The sequence below is a fragment of the Ambystoma mexicanum genome, chromosome 2q (assembly GCF_040938575.1).
Source record: "Ambystoma mexicanum isolate Mex_15411 chromosome 2q, UKY_AmexF1_1, whole genome shotgun sequence".
Taxonomy (NCBI): Eukaryota; Metazoa; Chordata; class Amphibia; order Caudata; family Ambystomatidae; genus Ambystoma; species Ambystoma mexicanum.
This window is the reverse complement of record NC_090924.1, coordinates 235,266,051-235,291,571: the sequence shown is the minus strand read 5'-3', so window position 1 is coordinate 235,291,571 and position 25,521 is coordinate 235,266,051. Positions and strand designations below refer to the sequence as shown.

Below are 25,521 nucleotides of genomic sequence, written 5' to 3'. Positions count from 1 at the left end.
TGGATTTTTACCTGGAAAAAGGGGGAGCCTTTTTTTCCCCCACTCATGTATTTTGATGCGTTTTACTTTTGTGTTCTTTGATTATGGAGTTTTAAGATAACTCCATGGGAATATTTTCATGTGCGTTACACAGCACCCTCAGTGCAGTGACACAGGAATGTCTTTGTAGGTTTACCAAAGATTTAAATACCTCCTCTGGGATAAACTGTTTCCCAGAGAATGTAAGGTTAAATTGACTTTAGTCTCTTTAAATTCCTAGACCTAGCACACTATCTTCCTAAAGAGTGCTGGAGGGGTTACCTAGTATCGCCTGTGTCTAAAAACTCATGTAGCAGTCAAATGCTACCCTTTTCTATCGAAATGGCTGGTGGCAGTGGTTTTACAACGAACTACCATGATTTTTCCCAACCACGAGCACCAGTAGCTAAAAAATCGCGGGAGCCATGTTTTTCAAGATGGTGCCTTAAGCCCCTTTGTGTGAACAGGTCCCGGTCTTCTGTTTTCGCCATTTCCTTTAGGAAAGGTCCTTGTGTTTGTCTCTGCGCGCCAAACCAGGTTTGGTCCCTTTGTTCCTATGCCTTTAGAGGGCTTCAGGACTGAAGACCGCCTGTGGCACCCGAGTGTCTGAGGTGGGCGGGAAGGGAGGGAGGGAGGTGCCCAAAACTCCCTTTGCTCAAGTCTCCTAGGAGACCCAAATGCACTCTGGCGTGATTGGCTGACTGTCCGGCATGGACAGCCACCCTGCTGGGTGAGTGGCAGCTAGGCTAGAATGAATGGGAGAGGAGAGTCTCCTAACTGGAAAACAGAGTAGACCACTGGAACGAAAGAACTGAAGACGAGCTGGAAGATGACAGCTGCTGCGACTCCTGGACCGTTGGTTTGCCCAGTGAAGCCCTGCTGCAGGTCCGAACTGCCAAGTTCACCTCGACAGAGAAGTCCCTTCAAGGACAACTTCCTTTGAGTTGGTGGGACCAATGAACTCGTACCCCACCTGGATATTCTCAGAGCTGGTTAGAATTAACCAGGTGGAAGGACACCAGCTTGTGTGCTTGATGAACAGCTACTCTAACTGAAGGGACTCCATTTTGTCAGTGTTTTCCAACGATCCCGTGCAGTGCAAGAGTCCCGTCGTCCTCCCTCTTGTCCCCACAACTGACGCTCAGGAATAGTGAGATCTGCAGGAACTGCCAGGCACCAACGTCCTCAGCTGCATCATTACCAACACGATTGAGAGAACGCTTCTCTCACAGTGAAAGTTAGTGGAACTTTCCCCAGTTTACAGGCCTAATAAGCTTGTGACCCAACATAGGATTCTTTTTCGCACAAACTACTTTTGAGAACTCTGGCAAAGACTTTACTTTTCACTTCAAGAACTGCTCTTTCCTATCCAAAGACTAGTCCATTGACTTTGGTCAAGGCCCATTGAACTGAATAAAGTCCTCTAGTGAACTAAAACCATTTGCACTGCCTAAGAAAGTATTTGTGATCTATTCTGCTAACTTGTGCCTTTTTACTCCCATTGCAAGTAACTGAAGTGCCCTTTTGCTCCTATTCCAGGGGAGCTTAATTTGTTCAGAAACGTATTGGTTTGCTATTGAAGTGTTTGTGTATAATATGTTTTCTTCTAGTGAATGTTTCCTAAATGATTGTGTAATAAATTAATAAGCGTTTTACCAAGAAACATTGTGTCTTTTTGAACCACTGTGATTGTAAGACCACTGTGTAACATCTTGTACTGCTCACATTCCATTTGGAGATAAGCCGGGCTGCTCAGCTCGCTACCACAAAACAGTAGCACAGACTTATACCAAAGGTTGGTTTTACACCTGTAATCCTAATTGTATGCGATGGCCCCAGAGGGTAATGCATGCAATTCTGCCTAACCGTACTCTCGAAGGATAGAGGGGTAGATTAACTGTATCTGTACTATAAGGCCCGATAGGAGAATTCCCATAAATGTGCAAATTCCTCCCTACCTTAGAGACACCCAGCAACTTTGCTGGGTTTAGAGGACTTCAATTTTTAACCTGGGGAGAGCACAACAGTTTCTCCCACTCTCATATTTTAAATGTGATTTTGATCTCAGTTTCTTTGGGTTGTGGAGTCTGAAACTCAATAGGCATCTTTTACATTGTGTCACACAGCACCTTCAGTGCAGTAGAACAGGGAAGTCTTAGATTTCCAAAAGGTTTAATACGTCTCTTGGATAAACTGTTTCCAAGAGCAGTAAAGTGAAGTTGACTTTACTTACATTTGTAACTTTCTAGACCCAGCACACACCATCTTACAATAGGGTGCTGGAGGGGTTACTTCGTATCCCCTTGTCTAGCTTCTCATGTAACAATTATGTTACCCTTTCCTCGACGAATGGCTGGTGGCAGTGGTTTACTTTTAATTTATTGTGTGCATTTACCAAGGGCTGCGTTCGCAGCTGCAGTAAGCACCCAAAGGTGCAATTTGTCAAAATGCCCTGGTCTTTTTTTCCCCCCCATTTTTGTGGAAAGGTCCTTCTTGAGATTTACTCTGCGCACCAAACCTGGTTTGGTGCGCATTGTTAGATTTGCCTTTGGCTGGATTCACGAGTGAAGCCCGCCTCTGGCTCCAGGTTGTCTGACAGGGGCAGGAAGCTAGGGAGGTGCCCTAAACTCCCCATTCCTAGTCTCCTAGAAGACAGGAATGCACTCTTAGGTGACTGGCCGGCTGGCTGTCTGGCAAGGACAGCCATCCTGCTGGATGACCTGGACATCCTCTCGAAGCTCGTTGAATTTCCACTGCAGGAGCAGAATAGCCAGGGAGAGACCACCAGATTGTGTGCGTTGCTTTTAAGCTGGCCAAGTGCTCCAGAAGATCCTCCAGACTCCCAGGAAGCAGGACTGACCGAGCCTGAGCCCCAGAAGTCCTCCCTCTTGTCCCCATGACCGAGGCCCAGGAACACCAGGATCTGCAAAGTTGCACAGGAACAGAAGCCAACTACTGCGCTTTTCTTCAACCTAAACATACTGTTAAGTCAGAGAATTTACCTCTTGCTGTGCCACCTTGCTTGTCCTCCGAGACTTCTTGGTTGCATCTGTAGAGTTGATAACAGCTTCTTTACCTCACAAGCCTAATCAGTTTGTGGCCCTACTTTGATTTCTTGTATCCTCCCGAGACTTTGTAAACATTGTGAAAGACTTTCTACTTACCTGCAAGAAATGCTTCAGCTCACCTTGACTTTTACAAACTTCACATTGGACGGCCTGGCTCCCCGAATAACTTCTCTTATGCTTATGTTTTTTGCCTTCCTGCGAGGAAAGTGTTAACTGCATTGGGGTAATTTCAAAAGTACTTCCCTGCTTAAGAATAACTGCATACTTGTTTTATTCTGAACCCTTTACCACTGAATATTCTAAACACAACAGTGATACATTAATGTAAATAGCACCCTATTGAAATCACCTGAGGGTGTAGGCAGTGTCTGTATGCCATCCCAAATGGGCATTTGCTGATTTAGAAACTAAGTGGATTTTTCTGAAGTATATTTGTGTTTTTCATTGCTCTCTTCTGCAGAAGGCTTAGTCTGACTGTCAAATTAATACTAGTTTAATCAAGAAACCTTGCATGTATGTTTATTTGAATACTGGTCACTGATTCTCTAACTCCCATACAGCTCATATTGACCCCTCTTGAGAGGCATGGCTACTAGACCACAATACCAACCTGTGTAGTACAGATTTATACCAAAGGTTGGGTTCTTATTGCCAGGTGGTCAGGGTTGTTTTAGTGCACCCAAAGGGTACTGAATACAATCTTACCCAACAAGGCCGCCCAACTTCGATTTTTGATCCCTCGTATGCGGGAGCAAAGGGAATTCCAGTGGGTAGAGTTAGATACATTTTCAACTTAGAACTGCGACAGTGGTGGAATGGATCCGGAAAAGGGTTAGAGAACGTCCTATCCTAGGAGTCATTTGAAACATTTGGCAGTGAGGCCCAGAGATGAAGGGGGGTAACTAAATTCCCAGTTGAGCCACCTATGGGCACCTGGAGTTAGGGATGATATCCCGAACCCGCAAATGTGTCAAAGTTGGTTTGAGGCTGGTTTAGTGAGGATTGGCCAGTTATGAAGAAATGGGCAGTTCATCCCTACAGTGGACCTGGAGGAAGCACTGGGGATAAGTAGCATGTCAGGGGTCCATACTTGCAATTGAAGGGAACCTTTACAGAGGACATTACCCTGATGGAGAAACTTCGATGAAGGAGCCGATTTCCTCCCTATACTGAGTTCTAGTGGGGGAAGGGAAGCAAGGAGAAGTTGTGGAAAACATTGGCAGAAGGACTTGAAGTGGGAGTGTCCATATGACAAAATGTGCCACAGGACTTTTAAAGTGTTGATTGCCTACCAATACAAGCTCCATGCGATCAACCTCGCATGGGTGGCAATATGAATTGGTGAGACTTTCAAAAATGTACTCTGGGGCTAGCCCCCTGCGTTGGCATGAATGTGGAAAACAGACTATTGGCACATGTGATAGGGCTGCAAGAGAACAGTTCTTTTGGGATGAGGCGTTAGGGTGGATCAAGGAGCTGGAGGGGGCACAGGGGAAAGGAGTCCCTAGCTGGAATTATTTGGTTTAGAGGCGAGGGAGAATAATACGCTCCCCCACACATGGTGCACTTTATGGTACTGGCTGGTAGGGCGTGCTTGGCTACACATTGGAAGCTGCACCCTCTCCAGGGAAAAGGGAATAGGCTAGCACTGCTAAGAATATCCATGTAATAGAAAGGATTACAGGGGCCATACATGGTGGTGAGATGAGTTGCAAAGCAAAATGGAGTGAATTCCCGGGGGGGGGGGGGGGGGGGTGGTTCAGCAGAGGGTGAATTGAAGGTGGAGGGTTGAGGGCCAGAGGTGCGTTTGGCTCGACTGTAGGTAGTGGGAAAAGGATGGAGAGTGATCACTGATCGGCAGATCCCATTTCAAGCCTAGTTGAAATGATTGTTGGTCTGTTGGGACTTACTGAAGCTACAATGAAAAGGGACATCTATACCAGGGGGGGGGGGGGGGGGTTCAGTGGTTGCGGAGGGGACGATATGAAGGTCTGGCGGAAGATGGCCAGTGTGTACATCGACCAGTGTTTAATGCCAATTTGAGACTGCGGCTGGCCTTGGGTTGTATAGTTTCAAAAACCTAATACACATTAAAAAATATATAGTATGAAGGGGAGGATGAAAAGAAGCATGGCAGGTTTAAATGTCAGGTATAAGTGTTCACAGGGTTAAGGGGGGGGATCCACCCGTAAATTGTATTCGCAAGGCAAAAGTATATAAAGTAATATGGTCAGAGGGAAAGGTTACTTTTAAAAGCCACAAAACTACAATTCTAAATTATTAAAAAGGGCCACTAGATGGCAGCCACACAGTCTGCATATACATAATATGCAGACTGTAAAAGGCAAGTTGATATTTAAGTTATTCATGTTGTTTTATAAATATGTTGGAGCGATAAAAAGTGAAATGAGCGGGCGCAGTGAGCCCCAAAAGAAAAAAACCTACGACCCAATTCAAAGCTCCAACTACGCCCCACTGGTGACCACACCCTTCAATATACACAGGAAATGCCCCCTAAACCCCTCCCATGCCACACCCCACGCCTCCTGAAGCCTTTCCTTCACTGTCTAGAGGGAAAGAACAAAAAGAGTGTTGTGAATGGCCCTTATTAGGCCTGATGGGAAGGTGGAATTTGTATTTTTAGGGCATGAATAGGATAGGGCTGTCTGAAGGCCTGACCGTCAGATTAAATACTGGGATGTGGAAAAGTGACAAGGAAGCAATTACTCAATAGCTGGCTGCCCATGTGCCTGGCAAGGTTTGAGGTGGCAACTATTTTACTTTGTCTACCTTGCAATTCGTTGTAGTACGCACCCAACTATAATAATTTGAACCATAAAAAAATAAAGTTTTGAAATACAGTAGATCCGCGGTTGCTGAAGCATGCGCTGCCTTAGTCAAGTCTCACCAGTGCATTGTTCATTCACAAAGAAACAAACTAATCTGAGATCAAACTGTAATAAGTCCAACGTGGTAAACATTATCAAATGCCCTTCCTACAAAATGTATGTTGATATGACTACCAGTGAAGTCTCCACAGATATTGGAGAACACTGGTCCTGTATTCAAACAGGGACCCTAACCCCATTGGAACAGCATTTTTTGAATTGCGCAAATTCGCACCACCAAATATATTGGATGTCATAGACTGAGTAAACCCTGACCCGCACAACTTCACTACGATCACGCGATCGTTCTGTTTAGAGCAGGATGCTTTGAATGAAGACCTGCAATGGTCGGCTCTTCTGTGAGCCTTGGACACAATACATCATTATTTTGTACTTCTCTGCAGTTGGGGAATTGGTGTACTAATTTCAAACCAGTTTTGTTTGTAGAAGAGTTAGACACCTCAAGATACTTGCTCTGCATCATTTAGCTTTGTTTTCATGTCCAACCATAAGGGTTGGTTGGCATGATATTTGTCATCAAACTGATACACTGCCTTGGAGCTTCCCACTGTGGGCTGCATGTCCTGTCAAAGGGCCTTGAGCCTGCAAAATACGGAAACTGTTTGTACAGTCCTTACCCAGAGTTTAGCTCACCTCAAGATGGTGACTCGCTAGATCACAGTGTTGCACATCACGTCTGCGCGCTTTATACATAGTTTGAACATGCAAGACAATTCAATTGATTCAGTGATCCCGGTATTTTGGATCAGGAAGAACGGACACGATTCCAACTTGCAGTGAGTCCGAAAGCCTGACGCGAACTCAACTCAAATCTTGCACACTGTCCTACTTGTACTTGCCATGCCTGACCGAGGCTATTCTGTATTTTGCTTAGGACCGAACACTCGAAAGGTGTTCACATTGAGTTGGATAGACTACTTGCCTCAATTATTCCTCACGAATTGGACTGATAGCAGGTTAGTGCACACCTCTCCCTTTCAGTTCGGATACAGCTCACACCTTTTCTTTTACACTGTTCAACTACATGTCATCTGACAGAACACAGGACTGCTTGGTTAGTCAAAACTTCTGGACACCACAGTCCGTTTCAGCTGTTTATTTAGCCACTGGGCTGCCAACAAAGGCGTTTTAGGAACAGTGCTCATTTTTACCATCTTCATTTGCTGGTGTACACATTGAACCTCTGGTTTGGTTGCAGGCTCATCTATGGTAGCCTCGGGAGCTACAGTTCGGAGGTGGTTCCCTGTGAGAGAGACTTAAATGCATAATATACACTTTCAGCAGAATAAGTCCAAGGTAAAAATGTTGAATGTCATACTTTTCCACTTGAACTTATTGAGACTTCAAACATATGTAGCAATGGTCCACCGATAGGACTTCTTTAATGGGGCCATAATGTTATGTTCTGCCAACCACTATCACTTAGATTTTCATGATACAATACACCTGTGGCCCTGAAGGCTGGGCCCCCCCCCCCCCCCCCAAGGACAAATCGGCTGCACAAGTCAAAACTAGAGTTGGCACCAATTTAAACCGTTTTTCCTAAAGACATTCCATTTGGGTGTCATTTGAAATTTCTTTTGCTTAAATCCTTAGGTGATCACGGCCAGAGTCAGGCCCTAGACCTCGGTTGATTCACATGCAATTGTTCAAGGTCTGGGGCCTTCGGTCCCTGGAGGAACATGTGTGTGACCCAATGCGTTGATCCCCATTAAATTATCTGATGTTTGTGTAACAGTTATTTTCCCATCCTTCCTGTCCACAACTTTTCTTTACTGCTCTTTTGCACAAATGGTGTCAGCACAATTCCAAATGAGATTCCAAGTGAGGGCCCCCCACCCCCACCCCCTGCCCTACGAATACACGGTGGTTCCGACTTTCCTTCCTCCATAATTTTTTCCTTTAATTCATTTTAGCAAAATGCTTTAATACAACAGCACTGGCACAAGCTCGTGTGTAAACAAGGGGGTGCTTACTTTCCTCTGCGGGCTCCCTCCTTTGGGATAGCCTTCCCACCCCTTGCAACTGGATCTTCTCAAATTCCAGAACTCCTCTCTTCTCATCCCACAGTTGCTAAATCGGTGTCCTTGGACCTTCTGCAACTTCCTCCCACACCAAATTCTTCCCAGATCCTGTCTATTCACAGCACTTTGCATCTGCACACCCTCCGCTCTGGAGGCCCACACTTGCACCTCCCTAGGCTGTGTAGCACTCAACATTCCTAGAACTTCGCCCAAGGCTCACCCACAAGCTCTGACTGCCCAGCACTTAACTCCTCTTCCTCTCTGCACTTGCACGTTCTGAACACTCAAGGCTTAGTAGGTTTGTCCCTGTCCCCGCTGCTCAGAATGTTGTGTGGTCATGCATTTCCCTCCCTCCCCTGTGGGTGCTTTGAAACACTATATTCTTATTGTACAAGCACCCAACAAGCAAACTATTGTTCTTTCTCAATTGACTTCATCATAAAACACATGCCTCAGTGCTTGATGACCATCATTGTCTGTCTAAATAAAATGGACTAGATGAATTCATTTAAATCCTGTATAGAGTTTGTTTAGCCCTTGACATTACTTCACAGGTGTGAGCTTGACAGAAATACAGTCCCTGGAACTTTGTGTATATGCCTGCACATCATTGATATCAGGAAGAGGGCTCGTTTGGGTGAAGGGGCAGACAATGAATGCTACACAGCAGCTCGTTTCCCCACTACAAAATGCTTACTTTCCAGGACCTCAAAACGGGCTAACAAAAGAGCACTTGTGGAGATGGAGCTTCTTAAAAAATAAATTTTAAAATAAATTTAAAAAAGCACGATAATCTTTACAACATGGACTGCCAAGTACGCAAAAATAATGAGCACATACCAGACAGATCAAAGCATTCAGGCAGAAATTAGATTGCCCAACACATGCAATCCAATCCTAGTTCAGTTCTTAAATACTAACCAGTAAATTGTGTAAGCCTCTGCTTGAGCTGGATCTTGAATATTTGGTTCATTTAGAAGTTCTTGTATACCTAACAAGATCTTAAGAAAAAAAAAGAAATGGTCACAAACACATTATTCATCAAAAATTGACACATCGGTTGTTTAGCTAGGAGTTACCTGTTTAATTGTGATTGCTGGCCTCCAGTCCTTATCTTCCTCTAATATGGACAGACACACAGTTCCTGAAGGATACACATTTGGGTGGAATAAAGGTGGTTCAAATTTACCTGAAATCAAAATATTTCTGTAAAGACGAGTAAAACCATGAAAGTGCAACATGCAAATCACAGATACCCCAGAGTTCAGCAAAATAAATTCTTCAGTCGAGCCTTTTAAAAAGGTAGTGGCAGAAATTTGTGCACTCCTGGTGGTGGCAATGGGATGCTGCGTTGAACATAGGCAGCCTGCCTTACCTTGCAGCAAGTTCCAGTATTGTGGGAGGTCTAGTACAGGATTGCTTCGTGCATGGGTCCCAAGAGATGTGAAACCAGTATACGAGAATTTCTAATATTCTCTTCTGGTGCATTGTTTTTCTTAAAATGCATGTATATTGATATGAGTGCACTGTTCACGTGATTCCACCATATACCAGTCCGAACAATGAGGCCGAAACTTGTGCTTAGTGTTTTGCAAGGCCAAAGCGTACAGGCAGTTTTTCATTCCAATTGTTTGATGCAAGCCATCTAGAGCTTTAATTTGAACTACCTATAGAAAAGTGGGGGCAGTAAGTGAAGGCCACTCTGCTGAGGTTTTGGTAAAGTAAGGAAATTCATTAAATCAGTGAAACTGATCATTTTAGATCAAACTACTACTTGCGACTCCAGCATAAGATCTCCTCTACAGGATTTGTATCGAAAAAAAACAAAATACAAAACTATAGCAAAGAAATTGGGTTATTGGGACCCTTGCACAAAGCTCATCTGCTGCACTGGACTACCCATCCACAAGATCTAAATAATTTTGCAGCTCTATTTGGAAGGGCTTCAGCTCTTGTACGCAAGGCTGAGATGAAGTACACGTGTGCTCTATGAACATTGCCAACCTGAAGGATATACGACTGTAGGTTCTATGTTCATTCATCAACAGCACCAAGGCCTCTGGGTGTGTGGTGCTATACAAAAAACAGAATAGACTGAGTCTTCAAAAAAATAAATCTTTAAAAAATGTCTCGAGTTTTCCAAACACCATCCCCCAAACCTCCTATTAGATTGTACACTATTCCTAACCCCCCGCCCCCAACACCATATACACCCAAAAGGGAAACTAGCATGAATGATGAACTATGCACAAACACACAAGCAAAATTAAGAAGTGTTCCTTTTCAAATTTCAAAATGGTCTTTATGGAGTGAATATTGAGCCTTAGTAAGTATTATAACTTAAAGTGGTTGAGGCTGAAATCAAAAGTCTAAAACTATTTTAAGATATGCCAAAACTGATCAGAAGTTTTGTTTTAGGTCATAATTGATTTGCATCATTAAACCCTCCTGATGAACAACCACAAAAAAGAGAAACGTGTGTTGAGGGATTACAACAAATTCTATCAGTATACAAGATGAAACTGTTTTTCCATTTGAACAGTATAATTATTAAAAAAAATAATAAAATGGACCACAATTCGGATTTTTGCCAGGGCTCCATGTGCACTGCTACCGTATCACTGAAGCACTGTTTAGTACCACCGCCAGCACCCTGCGTTTCCCAGGCCGCTCTGGACAGACACGGCACAGGATTTATTGGCTCGGCTGCCAACACTCCCATGACTGGGATCTTAACTGGAGCAACAGGGGGAGGTGTGGGAGGTTCTTTGTTGGGCTGCACCCACAGAAATCCTGTTCCCACTACTGCTATGAGTCTGCCGGGTCACAGTCATGGCCGAGCGTGGTAAGACCTTCAGCATCCTTACACAGCCATGTGATTCCCGGCAAATTCCCCTAAACCATCCGAGGCAGACTGATCCAATCACCCCCGCACTCTTTAAAATCCCTAAAATAGCACATTGCTTTATAGAACCCTCCCAACCGCCATAGTTCAGGGCCAGTGGGGGGGCGGGGGGGGGGGGGGTGAGATTGGGCCTTTAACTTTATATCCAGGGTGCATAACTTATGGAACAGCCCTAGGGTTAAGTCTGTAAAATGAACATACAGGTTGTGCAGGTGCATGGGGTGGTCCTCACATTGTTCAAGCAAATGTTCATAAAAAAGTGTGCATGATAATCCTCATCAACAGCTCGCAGGGTTAGAAATTGCTGGAAACAATTGGCTCCTGCCTACCTTAGTTACCTGGTTAGCTTGACACCAACTATTACAAGCAGCTGCTTGTAACAAGAGAAATGCAGTGTGTCTTAGATGGGAAAGCTTGATGAAAACCCGAAATTTCATCATGCTAAATGGGTCTCAAAAAAATGATATACCACCCAAAAACACGTGGACAAGAGGTACACCTAAGTCAATAATTGACTATATGTATGTTGATACTAAAACTTTCAGTCAAATAACTAATTTTGAGGTGCTGCACCAAAAACACAGCGACCATGAAATGTTGTCTGCTACTTGGAAGAATACACAACTGAATGAAATGACTAAAAATAAAGGATATATTCCAGTGTTAACGATTAACAACTCAAGAACTCGTTTTAGGTGGAACCCAAGTAATTTAGAAAAACTAAATTACGATATTACACTAGGAACCAAGAAAAATGAAGCTATAAAAGATTCTTATATTTCGTGCTTACAAGTGTACAAAGTAACCCCAAGTAGGGGTAATCAAAATTCTTATGCTTCCAAATTTAAGTTTCATGAAAAAATTCAACAGCATAAAAATAACTTGAGAAAGGAAATAAAATTGGCAAAGACCTTATCAACGGAAGCTAGAGGTGGATTAAAACCTTAAAAAACAAATATAAGAACTGGTTAAGAACACAAAGCATGGCTCTACCAAAACCAAGGAGAAGAAATGTTAACTGCATTGGAATCTAAAAATATTTCAGAAATGTGGACATTGTTAAATAACGCAAACCAATTTACCCAACTGTCAGTACAAATCAATGGTGTATTAGAATCGGATTGGGTTAGGTTACACATTATCAAGAGCTATACGCTGGAACAGAGTTAATAAACCCAGAAAGTTTAAAAAACCAAGACAACTTTCAAGATTTACTTATTTCAGAAGACATTTTAAGCGTCATAAAAAAAATCTAGTAGATCACGAGCACCGGGCCCTGATGGGTTGAGTAACTATATGCTCAAAGAACATCCTGAGCAGTGGACAAAAATTCTCTTCAACATTTTCTCCTTGATTATAATCACAGGTATAGTCTCGGCATCATGGCGGAAGTCAATAATAGTACCCATCTTCAAAAAGGGCAATCGGACATGTCCTTCCAACTACAGACCGATTGCGCTTTTGGACGTACGAGGGAAAATCTTTGCTAGGTTTATCTTGAGAGACTTCAACAAATGGGCAACAAACAACGACAAAAGAGACCCATGCCAGACAGGCTTTATAGCAGGCCTTGGCACCTCAATCAACCTACTAACCCTAACTTCAATAATTCAACATCATAAAAAAACAAGACAACCCCTGTACATGACATTTGTAGATTTCCGTGCTACCTATGATTCAATTTCACGAGAAATGTTGCTTCAAAAGCTAATTCAAGAAAATTGCCCGTTGCACATAATTACTTTAATAAAAGCTTTATATTCGGACACAAGTATCCAAATAAGGATAAACCAAGAGGGTCTTTCGTCCCCTCCTATTCAAACATATAGAGGACTTCGGCAGGGATGTATTCTTGCTTCTGCATTTAGCTTTTTTATAGCAGATTTACGAAGAATATTTACTGCTGAATTTGCGGATGCACCTAAAATAGCCAACAAATGCATTCCGGCCTTGTTATATGCCGATGATTTGATACTTTTGTCAAAAACACCTGTGGGACTACAGAAACTGCTGGACGCATTATCTACATACGTAACAGAACATTTATTAGTGGTTAATCTGGAGAAACCCAAGGTCATGGTATATAAGCCATGACTGCAAAAAAATAGGAACTACATATGGACAATACAGAAACAAAAATTGGAAAAAGTTCAATATACGTACCTGGGGATGATAATCACAGGAGCTACTCATGAAGCACAAATATCAAAATGGTCCAATAAACTTGACATGCTGATTTCGCAGGCCAAAATAATTCAAGCAAAATATGGGAAGTTTTCCATCTCACCAATCCTAACATATTTCAAACAAAAGGTAACACCGATACTATTGTATGGAGCTGAAACTCTACCAATCTTACATGAAAGCTTATGGGCTAAATTCGAATCAAAATTCTGGAAGAGTTTTAAATTTACCAAATTGCACTCCGATAGCATTAATCAGAAATGAATTGGGACCGATTTCTATTTACGCTCGCTATTTGTGGTACCTAACATCTTTAAGCAGGAAGTGCATTCTAGCAATCAACTCAAATATGCTTTTAGGAGTTTTGGCACAGCACATACTCTGCTCAGATGACACCTTTGCGCAAGGAGGTCATAAATGCAATGGCTTATGCCGATGTTACACTGAAGCTATTAATTGAAAACCCAAATGCAGTCAAAACCAAACTATTCCAGTGGGACTGGGGTAGAAACAGAAACACGTGCTTAAGATATGATTTCGATGGAACGGTGTTCACACACAAGAAATACACACTGGCTGAACCATATTTACTAAAAAGCCCATCTGTGCAACATAGAAAAGAGTTTGAGATTAAGATTTAATCTGTGGCTAACACAAGAGGTTCTAGCAAAAAGGAAAAAAAAATTAACAGAAAAAGATTGCAGGTTCTGCAAAATTACATCACAAACGGAAACCTTACGCCACCTACTGGTTGATTGCAGTGAACTTTGTAACCAAAGGGTTAAATTCTTAAAACCAGCGGTAAAAGATCATCTAAACCGGTCACATAACTCTATGGAAAATGATAGTTGGTGGACGTTCTATTCGGTTAAGAATGGGAGCCTTAAATTTTTTAAATAGCTTAGAAGAGCTGAGAACACAAGATAAAAATAAGGAATAAAACAACGAATCCAGACAAAAATCAAATAGCTTCTGATGCTGAAAAAGATAATGAAGTGAACTTTTATGCAAATGTTTTATGTAAAGTAAATGCTACACAAATGAGATTAATTGAACACTTGACCTTGTGAACTGGCTCCCCTTTTGATGTCTAAATTCATTTTAAATGATCTTTTATCGTCATGTTTTTCATTTTTGTATTGATAAATAAATTGTAAAGTTGATTAATCTCAACTAAAAACAATAAAAAAAAAAACAAGCAGCTGCTTTTGGCTGCAGAGGCCAACTGGCGCCATGCAAACGTGACAATAAATTAGCGTTTGAGAATGTAAATAAAGAATTCGAACAGTTAAATAGAACTGAGCATACATAATGGCCAACATGTGTGCACCACACGGACATTAGGTTTGCAGTGCTCCATGTACTCTGAACTGGTGACCCAGCAGTAGATCCTGCATACTGGAGTATACTATATACCCAGAAGCAGGCTTTAGCACCTGCTCATCAACCCGTGTGAAAGGGGGCGGGGGTCCCCCATTAAAAAGAGGTTGGCACAGTTTAGTGAGCTTTGGGTCCAGTGGAAAGGTGGCAGTGAGAAGAAAAGTCTACAATTGAATGGGCATAAGCATTTCAGATGCGCGCTGCCACCCCCTCCCCACCATACCTACACGCCTTGTAGTGGTAATCCAGATACACATCAAACTTAATTAGCACTTCATGTAGTGTTGGTTCAGCTTCTAAGCACCATTTATTATTACCTTTAACGGAAAGTCAATTTACTGACCTCTGAACGATGTAAGGTTAACATGGTGCAGCCAACATTGCATCATGAGTTTATATAGATTTTAGCATTGCACACTTGGCTCTGAACTTTCAATCGCAACAAGGGTATACTATTAGTATAGATAAATGGTATATGCCAAATCACCATCACATGCAAGACCCCCCTCAGCACTTTTTGAAAGACTTGTGTATTCTTTTTCCATGTTCCCGTGTATTCTTTCCATGATCGAGTGGAAACATTTCCCCACCCAACTTTTTTACTCTCGTCATCTTTCTGATTCTACATAGTTTTTTGAATCTATACTTTCCTATTACTTTGCAGGCATCTACATTTCATTATTGCAGCACACTTTTCGGTGCAGTATGGCCCCTTGGGCTTCCCTTTTTATTTTCTCTATGCCCTTGAAAACATGTGCTCTGCACGATATATCAAGAGGGATTTTATCCCCTCTACATTGTATATTGTGAGAACACTTATGTTGAGTGCTGGGGAGATACAGGAGTTGTGAGAAGGGGGATACCAGGTAACATTTCTGCTACAGTGACAAGCTTACCATTATGGCTGGTGACAGTGGCCAAACTAGACTGACTTGTGCGATTTTTACTTACAGGCTGTCAATCCAACCGCTGTAATGCAGACCGGTCAGGATTAATCTAGAAGGGTGGCTTTTTTGCCATTTTATGTGCTTTTCTTGGTCCTTCTGCCATTTTGGTTGTACTTGTGTTCACTGGAACTCTGTAGCCAGTCGAGGCTCCAGAGTGGCTAAAGGCAGAAAGTGAGGGAGTTGTCTGAAACGCCCCTCATCGCCTCGAGAATCCACCCCTTTTCTATAAACCTCAGGAAAGTTTTCACAGGTGTGTGGGTTTCTGTATATATCTGACCTGGAAGCTGAAGCCAAGTCGACCACTAGAGTTGAACCTGAAGAGAGAACGCTGTAGCCTCTTCCAGCGACCGGAGATTCCTGCTATGTAACCGCTACCTGTGCTGCCTTTCTTTGATCCGACAGAGTCCCAAAGACAACGACCCATAGACTGGTGAGATCAACCAGCCTTAAGATATGCATTTCGAGTCATCCAACAAGTTGTGTGACCTTCCTGGGCTGCAAACCACAAATTACCTGGGGCTTCTAGCCAGAGTGCTGTGCAACATCTACCAAAGAACAAATCTTGCTGCAACTTCAATGGACTCTTGTTGGACCTCCCGAAGCAAGATTCCCCCTCACCCACCGGAGTGCTGCACCGAGATAGCGAGGCCATCAAACAACCGTTGATCTGGTGCGTTGAAAAGAGCCACAATCACAGCTGGGAGAAGCATTGAAGAAGCCTTTGTTGGGAGCATTTTGTCAGCTGCAAGTTCCCATCCGGTGTCCATTCTTTCACAACCAAGAACCCAGAGACCGGGTGTAATGCTTTTGACGAAAACATGATGTCTCTAGGCAGTGCATATTGGGTGCGCTCAGAGACATAATGGACATTTGCTCCAGGCCTCTGTGGAAACTGCACTTGATGCAAACTCTTCTTGTATTATTTTACTGGTAAACAGGTTTTCAGCACTGCCTATTGCTTATGTTTATCATTGCTCCAAGGGCACGGAGAAAAGATACACGCATAGGCTAGAATGAGCCGATGCCAGCAGGTAACTTATAACTTTGTGAAAGTTGCTAAAGCCACTCCCGCTAAGAGCCCGTGCAGACTAACAGGTAGAGAACTGGAAAGCCAGAAAGTTATGGAAAATGCCACCACACATTTACGGATGGCTTAAAATGAGGGGCACCAGAGCAATCAGACAAAGCTTCACTGGAGGACAGGTGCATCACTCCAGACCTGTTGCTGCAAAGATCTGGGATTACTATCAAGAGGAGGGTGTGCTTTGCAGCTGCGTCAACGGTTTATTTTAGACTTCCGCCAAGGACGGGAATGGAACCTTGGACCAGAAAAATGTTCCTGTTAAATGTATATGCGTGCGACTTGGGAGCATGCACTAACTAAACCACCCACCGTCACCACACCTCAGTCCCATTTCATGTGTCGGCTGTATTAAACTGCTCATCCTCGCTGCTTTTTTTTTAACGTGGTACGTATGGAGGAAAGGGACTACGTACTATTAGTACATTAGTCACTCCAGAGAGTACCACTCCTACGTTCCATCCCCTTTCCTTCATCCTGTATGGGCACTTCCACCGATAAAACTGCCCTGGGGAGGAGAGCTTTAACACTAGGCAAAAAGATTACAAAGGACAGCCTGGCAAAAAGCTACATTAGTGATGGCACGGGTATCCAGACAGTAATGGGCGATGGGGTGTCCCATGTTGCTGCTCTGCTATCACCTGCCATGGTACGTGGCGTTGAAAGGCAACAGCCACTGCCTTCACCCCGATTGCGTTAGCATGCATGCCCCTTGGTGATTTTGTGCTGAACCTTGCATGCCTTCTGGATAAAAGCTTTGAATGCTGGCCATCCAGGTCTTGAGCCACCAAAAGTGACAAATAAGGCATCCGTATTGCAAACACCCTTGGTTCTGTCAAGATCGACCTTCAGTGCTCTTCTGACGTCCGAACTGTGAAGAACCTTTAGCATCTTCCTTGTGGTCCGGAAAGAAAGTGAGCAGCACAATTTCTTTGTTAATGTGGAAGGCAGAGACAACTTTTGAGAGGAACCTGGGGTGAGTGTGGAGCACAACCTTGTCCCAAACCTTACACCGTTTCATCCGAAGCTACCAGTGGCATGTGTCTCTCCAACTCTGCGAGCTGACGTAAGCCTGACTAGTAGCGTGGTCATGAGTGACCACTTTGATGTCCACTGTGGCCATCTCTAAGTAAATCCTTAAGGTCCCACACTACGTGTGGGCACCAGAGAGGCATGTATAGTCTGGATAACCCCACCAAATGTCTTTTCACTACTGGGTAGTGAGATGAGAACGTAAACTTGTCAGTTAGTGTATGTACCAATGGCCACTAGGTATGTCCTCCAGGTGTCAACCTGAACCCCTGATCTGGCTTGGTATGCCGAGAAAGATAACATCTGGTACAGTGTGCAGGATAGCATATCTCCTTTTTACTTAGCCCAGAAGAACCTGGTCCATTTGCTTTTGTACTGTTACAGTAGCTCGACTCCTGGCTCCCTGGATGATTCCCAGGTTGTTGAGACAGCTGGTGATGTCGAGTTACCTGCTCAGGTACAAGGCTGCTAGGGCTAGCCACTCTGGAGAGGGGTTCTGGCTAGACTGAGTTGGCGAAGGTCTGAGAACCAGGGCCTGCCCGGCCACTGAGTAGCTATGCGAATGAGACGCACCCACTGGGTCTGCCCGATATTGCAAACCACCTTGTGGATGAGTGGGATGGAGGAAATGCATACGCACATATCCTGTTCGAGGGGGATCTGAAGCACATCCTCAATGGAGCTGTGCCGTCCATCCCCCACCCCCCCTCTTTAAAGAAGCGAACTGCTGGCAAGTCCGCTTGCGGCTTGTTCTCTGACACAAACAGGTCTGGGTAACCCTCTCTCCCCCCCCCCCCCCCCCGCGCTGAAAATCTGAAGGCCCCTCACAGTCAGTTGCCACTTGTAGTCGGAGTCCCACAGAGAAGCCCCCCCCCCTTCCAGGAATCTGTAGTAGAGTACAATCCGCTGGATCGCCTGCCCAGCATGAGATTTTTATCCTGCCCCAACCATGTGAGGTCTTGCTGTAGGCAAGTGGGTATAGTTATCGGGGCTCTTTGATGACCAGACTCCTGATCCTATGATGCTGGAAAATGCTGCTGCAGCCTCCTCATTGGCAACCTGGTGTAAGGGATAGCCAGGAGCAATGCTGCCAGTAATCCCAGGCGCTGCTAGTAGCACCAGGCTGTAGTTACTGAACTGCTGAGGAAGTGGGTGGCCAAAGCCTCGATCGCTGCCACCTTGTCACCAGTGGGGAACATCTTCCGCTTTTGCATATCCCATGAAGCCGGAAGCCTGAGAAACTATCGAAATCACAAAGCGTGCGCCCCAAGCTTGACTGTAGGGCCTACGTGCCACCAAACGGGGTAGTGTGGATCTGAAGCAAGCAGTCATTGCTTCTTTGGGTCAGAGGCAGATGACTCGGAGGGGGACTGAAAGAAGCTTTAGTGCGACAACTCCTGGTGGTTTCACATTTGGAAACAGCCAAACATCTACCCTGTCAGAGCAGGCGTGGCCCTTTGCGAATGTTTTGGCTGCTGGCTTGGTGAGAAAGGCCAGGGATTTGTCCGTGTGCTCACTGCCATCTAATCCCTTCTCTGGAGTGGAGCAAGTCACCGCCCTCAAACAAAAGGTCCAGAATTCTGGCTTGAACGTCAGGGTTGAACCAGGTCGTCTTCAGCCAGGCCATCCTTTAAATGTCCATAACCACACAGATCAATGTTAAAGGTATTTGTGCTGCGCACCGTCTCCAACGGATGACACAGATACTGCTAGCAGTGCAAGGTCTTGTGCCTCAATTTTTGCCTCAGCAAGTCCTGCCTTGAAGGTGGCTTGCTTGTGGGTTGGAATGTCCGGGAAGAAGTCGCCAATTTCCCTCCACAGCCAGTACAACATTGGCCTTGGCCCATCTGCGGTGGAGCCCTGCATTAGAGTAAACCACCTTCCCATAGGCCTCTAGCATTTTTTCTTCATTGCCCAGTTGAGCTAAAGTTGAGGTGCTCGCCGAAGAAGTCCGAGGTTTGGCATTCATAGATGCCACGAGAGAGGACAGCGGCTGGAGGTGCACTGACAGGGCATCAACCTCCACCTCCCTGAATTTTACAACAACTCTAATTTACTGGCTGTGTGGAGTGGGGGTTGAGCCAAACCTTCTCAGCCAGAGCCTCAATGTCCTCCTACAAGGGGATGCCAGACCTGGATTCAACCTGGATGACCACATCTCTCCAGTGCTGAAATCCCTCCACTGGCTCCCTGTGGCTGCTAGGATCAAGTTCAAGACCCTCTGCATAGTCCACAAGGCTTTCTGGGGCGAGGCCAGGTCCTGCACCATCTACAACGCTCTCTTCTCAAATACTTTGCTTCTACAGCCTTCTGCTCGTCCTACCCAACTTCGCAGGTGAGCCATTTTACCAAGCAGAGATTTGGGCTTAGATCTTTATCCTCTACAGGTGCCTCCTCTGGAGCAACCTGCCTAACTCTCCTTTTGAGCCGGAGCTCCTTAAGTTCCGGAAACAACTCAAGACCTTCCTCCTTTCCCATTTCTCCCTCCCTCACCCCTGCTAACCTACTCTCTCTCCTGCCGCACTCTTCCCTAACCCTGTCCAGCTTTTGCCGACTGGTCCCCTAGTCCACTTCCAGAGCCTCACAGGTCCCAGGCTCCCCACTCTTTGCACTTGCCTCCAGGCCTCTGCACTATGTCAGCACTAGTGCACTTTCAGCATATGTTCCGAGAGGGGTACCCTCTCTGCACTTAACCCAGGGTCGGCTGCACTCGTCACCTCCCCACTCCTCCCCCGCCGCCACCCAGCCAGTCAGTCAGTGCACTTGCATGACCTGAATTTACTAGGCCTAGTAAGTTCTGTCCTGTCTCCACTTTATTTATGTTTGTAATGCACCATAAGCCTGCATGCATCAGGGCGCAGAGACATACAACAGGCACAGTAAACAAACTACAGCTGAAACACTTCATGCACTAGGAGAAATGCCATTAGGCCTAGTAAGCTAGTTACTTTATTGGTAGATCATTCTGAAGCCTCAAGGCCTAAGAATGAAAACTGTATTCCCTTGCTCCCTTTCCGCCTTTAAACACTTTCAAGCACTTCTCTTGAGTATAAGCGATGTACAAATAAACAATTACAATAGGTGTCCCGTTCCTCATTAGTGTCTTACTGGTCTTTGTTAGTAGGGGCCACAGGGTCCGTTGGCGCCAGGTCCGACACTGGCTATGGCCCTGGAGACGAAGATGATGCGACCAGACCTGCCAAAGGCACAGGCAGCGGTGGATGTGCAGGCTGCACAGGCACGAGCTGAGGCGTATGTATGGCCTGAATTATGCCCTTAAGAATTTTCGCCATCTATGGGGACCGCATGAGGGGCAAACATTTGTCAAAGAAATGCTCCTCGCAGGGAGCAGTAAACGCCTGTTGTCTGCCCACACCTGAGTACATCACCTCATTGTACTGTACTTGCCTTGTGAAGGTCGGGTATGAGGTGGTCCAAGTGACAGGAGTTGTAAGAACCCAGTCTGCCGTGGCCATAGGTTCGTGCCTTTGCTGTTCACCTTGCTGGCAAGCTTCTGTTGTGTTGGAGCCCATTTCCCGCCTTTGAGGATCTGGCCTGGCCACTATTTTGTCAGGGCGCACCGCCATCTTTCCCGTGCCCTCTGCATGCGGGGCCATGTCTGGCACAGGCCTGGGTTGGCCTGCATGCCTGCCCCTCCGCCCACCACCCCCCGCACCTCAGGCATGGGCCTGGTAGGCAGTAGGCCCTCTACCATAGGGCCAGTAGTGCTGCCTGCGCTGTATTTAGGTGCCCGCTCAGGTGTGCCTGTTAACAGCTGAGCTGTTCTGTGTCCCAGTATCAAAGTCAGCAGGCTCCTTGGCGGCAGAACCAGTAGGGCCCCTAGACCCCTCTGCTCTTTAAGTCAGTAGCTACTCCTCAGAACCCTTCCCGACAGTGCAAGGGCCAGACTGTCACCTCCCATCAACAGGCTTCCCCAGAAGGGAGTCGCCACTGCGGGGTGCTTTTGAGAAGAGCACACTTACCATCTTGGTCTTCCTGCGTACATATTCTTTAATGCTCTCAGGCGGAGTCCTGAAGAGTAATTCCCTCCACGGCACAAGCCTGTTTCTGAGGGACAGCAGCGTTGAGTGTCACATGCTGAGCAGCCATCCCATTGCTTCTTACCCAGGGCACTTGAGGCAGAGCGTGTGCAGATCCGAGGTGGGAAATGACCAGTTGCACAACAGGCACCTGCTGAAGCCAGCCCAGGCCGGCATGCGCCTGGGAAAGGATAGGGCACCGGTGGCTGAGGTTCCCAGAATCAAAGAAAAAGATTAAGAAAAGCACATGGAATTAAGAGGGCCTGAGGCCTCTCCCACGAGCGCTGGAGAAAGCGGTCCACTCCTGTTGACGTGGAAAAGGGGACTGGTGTGGTGCCGGTGGGGGGGGGGGGGGGTTAAGGGAGCGCAGGCTCACTAGGCCGTGGGTGTATACATTTACAAGGAAAGTGTTATTTTTCTGGTGAAAAAGGTTCTGTTCCCCTCCCTAGTGAAGGACACCAATAAAGGATGGTGGAAAGGCCATACCCCCCCCCCCCACCACCGCCTTCCGCGAAAGATGCTTGCGGCTCAGAGTTACTCACTCCACCTGATAGCAGGGTAAGGCTGAGTGCATATGCTTAAGCATTACTAGCCTATTTGAAGCTCCATACTGCCCCCGAGATCCATGCAGTAACCCGCAGCAGTGACTGCTAACCAGCTGATTTTTTTTGTTACAGCTGTGTACAAACACGGGGGCTGTACTTAAGATGGCTGCTGCAGATTAGCAACGCTCTCCCGTGAGCTGCGGATCCCAATTGGTCATCGTGATCCATTCGGTTGTTCCAGAATCACCAGAAGGCGTTAACCGGCCTTGGACACAGAAAGCCTGATACAAAAGGCCACTCACCTGTCTGAACATCCGTGCCGTGGACACCCCCCCCTTACATCTGCCAACAAGTGAGTAGTTATACCACCTGGCAGATCATGTTCCTACCGCCAGCACCAGTCCCATTAAAGGTTGGGGGAATCTACTGAGGCGCATACTCTTGAACCATGTCCTGTAATCCTTAAACTCTTATTACACCCTCTTCACATCTGACTATGGGTTTGCCTCACATCCCTCCGATGGAGATGAATATGAAGCGGCAGGTGTACATGGCACACGAGTCTAGATTCTTTATGAACATTGCACTGCATCTATGTGCATTTACCATTACTTGCACTCGCTATATGTTCGAGTGGGTGCGGCGAACATGGTCTTAGACCCATTAATGCTATCAGTAAATCTTGCCTACTCTCCTAATGGTAATATGCCTGGAGCACTTTACGTGGCTCAGTGATACTATACCCTAGAGTGCTACCAGGTTTATCATAGTCCATCTAATGAGTATCAGCTTTCTATAAGACTGGTAGGCATATCAATCCCTATCTATATCCAAAATACCTTTAATATGCACTGTGACTTTAACCTTTGACTTGCTTCTATATACATATGCCTTAGACCCTTGTGCATAATTCTGGGCCCCCTCTAACACGGCCTATAGTATGCCTAACACATGACTGCTACCCACCATAATTGACGCCCAATTGTAGTGTTTAGTTTAACATAACTTGTACCGCCAATATTTACTGCAAGAATCACTTAGCTAAACGGATTGTGTTGCCTCTGGTATTTTGGTGCCTGAAATGCATTGGGACCTCTAAACTATTTTAGCTGCGCCATGGATAGTACTGTGCAGCCCAAATGCTTTTTTATAATCAAAGCCTTTCAAGACTTCTGGCCAATATTGGATACCAGCACCTGGCAGTTTAGGACTAAGCCTGCCATATACTGCATACATCTTCTGATCATCAGTTTATACACCGGACCTCATTTTACCAACCCGACTACTAGGGTCCTAGCCATGCCAGGTTTCATAGGGCTTATGGCACAGTATCCAAGTACCTGGACACAGATTGCAGTTCACCTACAGCCAGTTGACCTACCCTCTTATATTATGCATGCCTCTAGCTACCTTACAATAATCCTGATGTTCACCTATTCTGCTGCCAACTACCATGCCTTAGCGGGCGACTCCTAGCAGTTAGAGCCCAAGTTTATGACTATTCCCTCCTCTCATCCACTGGGGATTACACCTACAAAATTCTTGCCACCCCTGAAGTACAGCCTAACTAAGTACCTTAATACAGAGGCAGTCATACCTACTGGCACAGCAGGTACTATAAATCCCAACCAATGGATTAATCTTTATGCCACGAAACCAGTACCTAACCAACCTTGTTCCATCGGAGTAAGAAATGGCAGGCTTGGTTCAAGACTTGCCAGATACTTCTCAAGACCAAACCCTTTGTGAAATCTAGTCCTCCACCGCTGCCCAATGACCTAAACTCCAATACAAAAAACTAGAGGCAACCAAAGAACTGATTGTACCAACCTTTCTAATACCACCAGCCCCTACATTAAAGGGGGCTTAATAAATGCCATATCTATGGTAGCCCATGCCATAGAGCTTAATACTGGTAAATTACACTTAGCAACAATAACCGAGACGTGGCTTCACGCAGCGGTAGGACCCACTGTTATTGGCCACAACCAACAACTATACTATCCTGAGAGCGGATAGAAACTTCCAGAGGTGGTGGCATTGCCTTCATAGCGAAGACGAGCCCAGGGATCAGTATCCACCTCACCCATTGTCAAGTCGTGTGAACTACTCACGGTCAAACTAACTACAACCAACTCAAGTACACTAACCGCTCATAATTTAGACCTCCTGGCCCCATTGGCTCCTTCGAGGACATCACAACAATACTCTGCTAACACCAAGTCTTAGTTACTTACCTGTAACTTTATTTCTTCAGCATTGGTATCTTTCATAGATTCACATGCTTGAATATTCCCTGTCAGACACGGAATCCTCGCTGATAAAAATAATTACGTTTTTTATATACATTATTCCATAGCGAATGCATGCAAATACCCCATTGAGGCCTATGAGCCATTCTACTGTGTAGTCTCTCCACCTCACTTTGGTGCTTTATGGCCCAACCAATGAGGTGGCAGGGCTTTAGTTCCGCCTCAGACAGCCATCTGCAAATTTTGAACCGTAGGAACTACAGTATGATAGGAGCAGCCTCTCAGGGGAGGTGGGTGCTCGCATGTGAATCTATGAAAGATACCAATGCTGGAGAAGAACAAGTTACTTACCAACTGTAACGTTCTTTCGATTAGATGTTCCTCCCACGTATTCCTCATCTTAGATATATCCTTACCTTCAGCTTTGCTGCTTCGGAAAATGTCTCTCCACCAGAAGGCGCTCCACTCGAGGCGGCTATGTCCCTCGGCGGCATCCGTCTAGTATCAACGTCATCCTAGTATAATTACCAAGCGCACCCGTTGGCCTCAGTTCTGTTTTTTTCATGTATCAGAGCCCATGTATTATAAACAAAGGTGTACCTCTTAAGACTTAAAAGAATTGAGTGTAAACCATGTAAAACTGTTGTGGGGTATGAGGGGAGGGTCGATGAGGAATGCGTGGGAGGAACATCCAATCGAAAGAACGTTACAGTTGGTAACTAACTTGTTCTTCGAATGGATTGTCCCCTCCCACGTATTCCTCATCTTAGATAGACTCCCAAAGCAGTTTTTTTATTGGAGGCGGGAGGACAGATGTCTTTTTAGTCATGTACCGAATGTAGTACAGATTTGGCAAATAGACCTCCTTGAGAGGTAGTTGAGTCCAAAGCATAAAGTTTGCTGAAAATATGCATGGATGACCATGTGGCTGCTGCACAAATGTCTTGTACAGGGACACCCTTCTTAAGTGCTGTTGAAGTTGCTATGCCCCTAGTTGAATGAGCTCTTAAACCCTCATGGCAAGATTATCCATTTTGATAATGTTTGTTTAGTCACAGGTAGTCCTAACTTACGACCAGTGTATCCCACAAATAGTTGGTCACAGTGATGTATTTTCGACAATCTTGAGCTATAAA

At 45.3% G+C, this 25,521-nt stretch overlaps 1 protein-coding gene across 4 annotated transcripts in view; it reads right to left on the bottom strand.

Annotated features, from left to right (window-relative positions):
* Positions 1 to 25,521, bottom strand: part of UBE2I (ubiquitin conjugating enzyme E2 I) — a 271,849-nt gene that overhangs the window by 60,775 nt on the left and 185,553 nt on the right. For all 4 annotated transcript variants that reach the window (XM_069647196.1, XM_069647198.1, XM_069647197.1 and 1 more), the window contains 2 exons: positions 9,099 to 9,208; positions 8,941 to 9,020 (listed from right to left, as the gene is read on the bottom strand). In XM_069647196.1, coding sequence (XP_069503297.1) covers positions 8,941 to 9,020; positions 9,099 to 9,208 — 190 coding nt within the window. The remainder of the gene's footprint in view (positions 1 to 8,940; positions 9,021 to 9,098; positions 9,209 to 25,521) is intronic.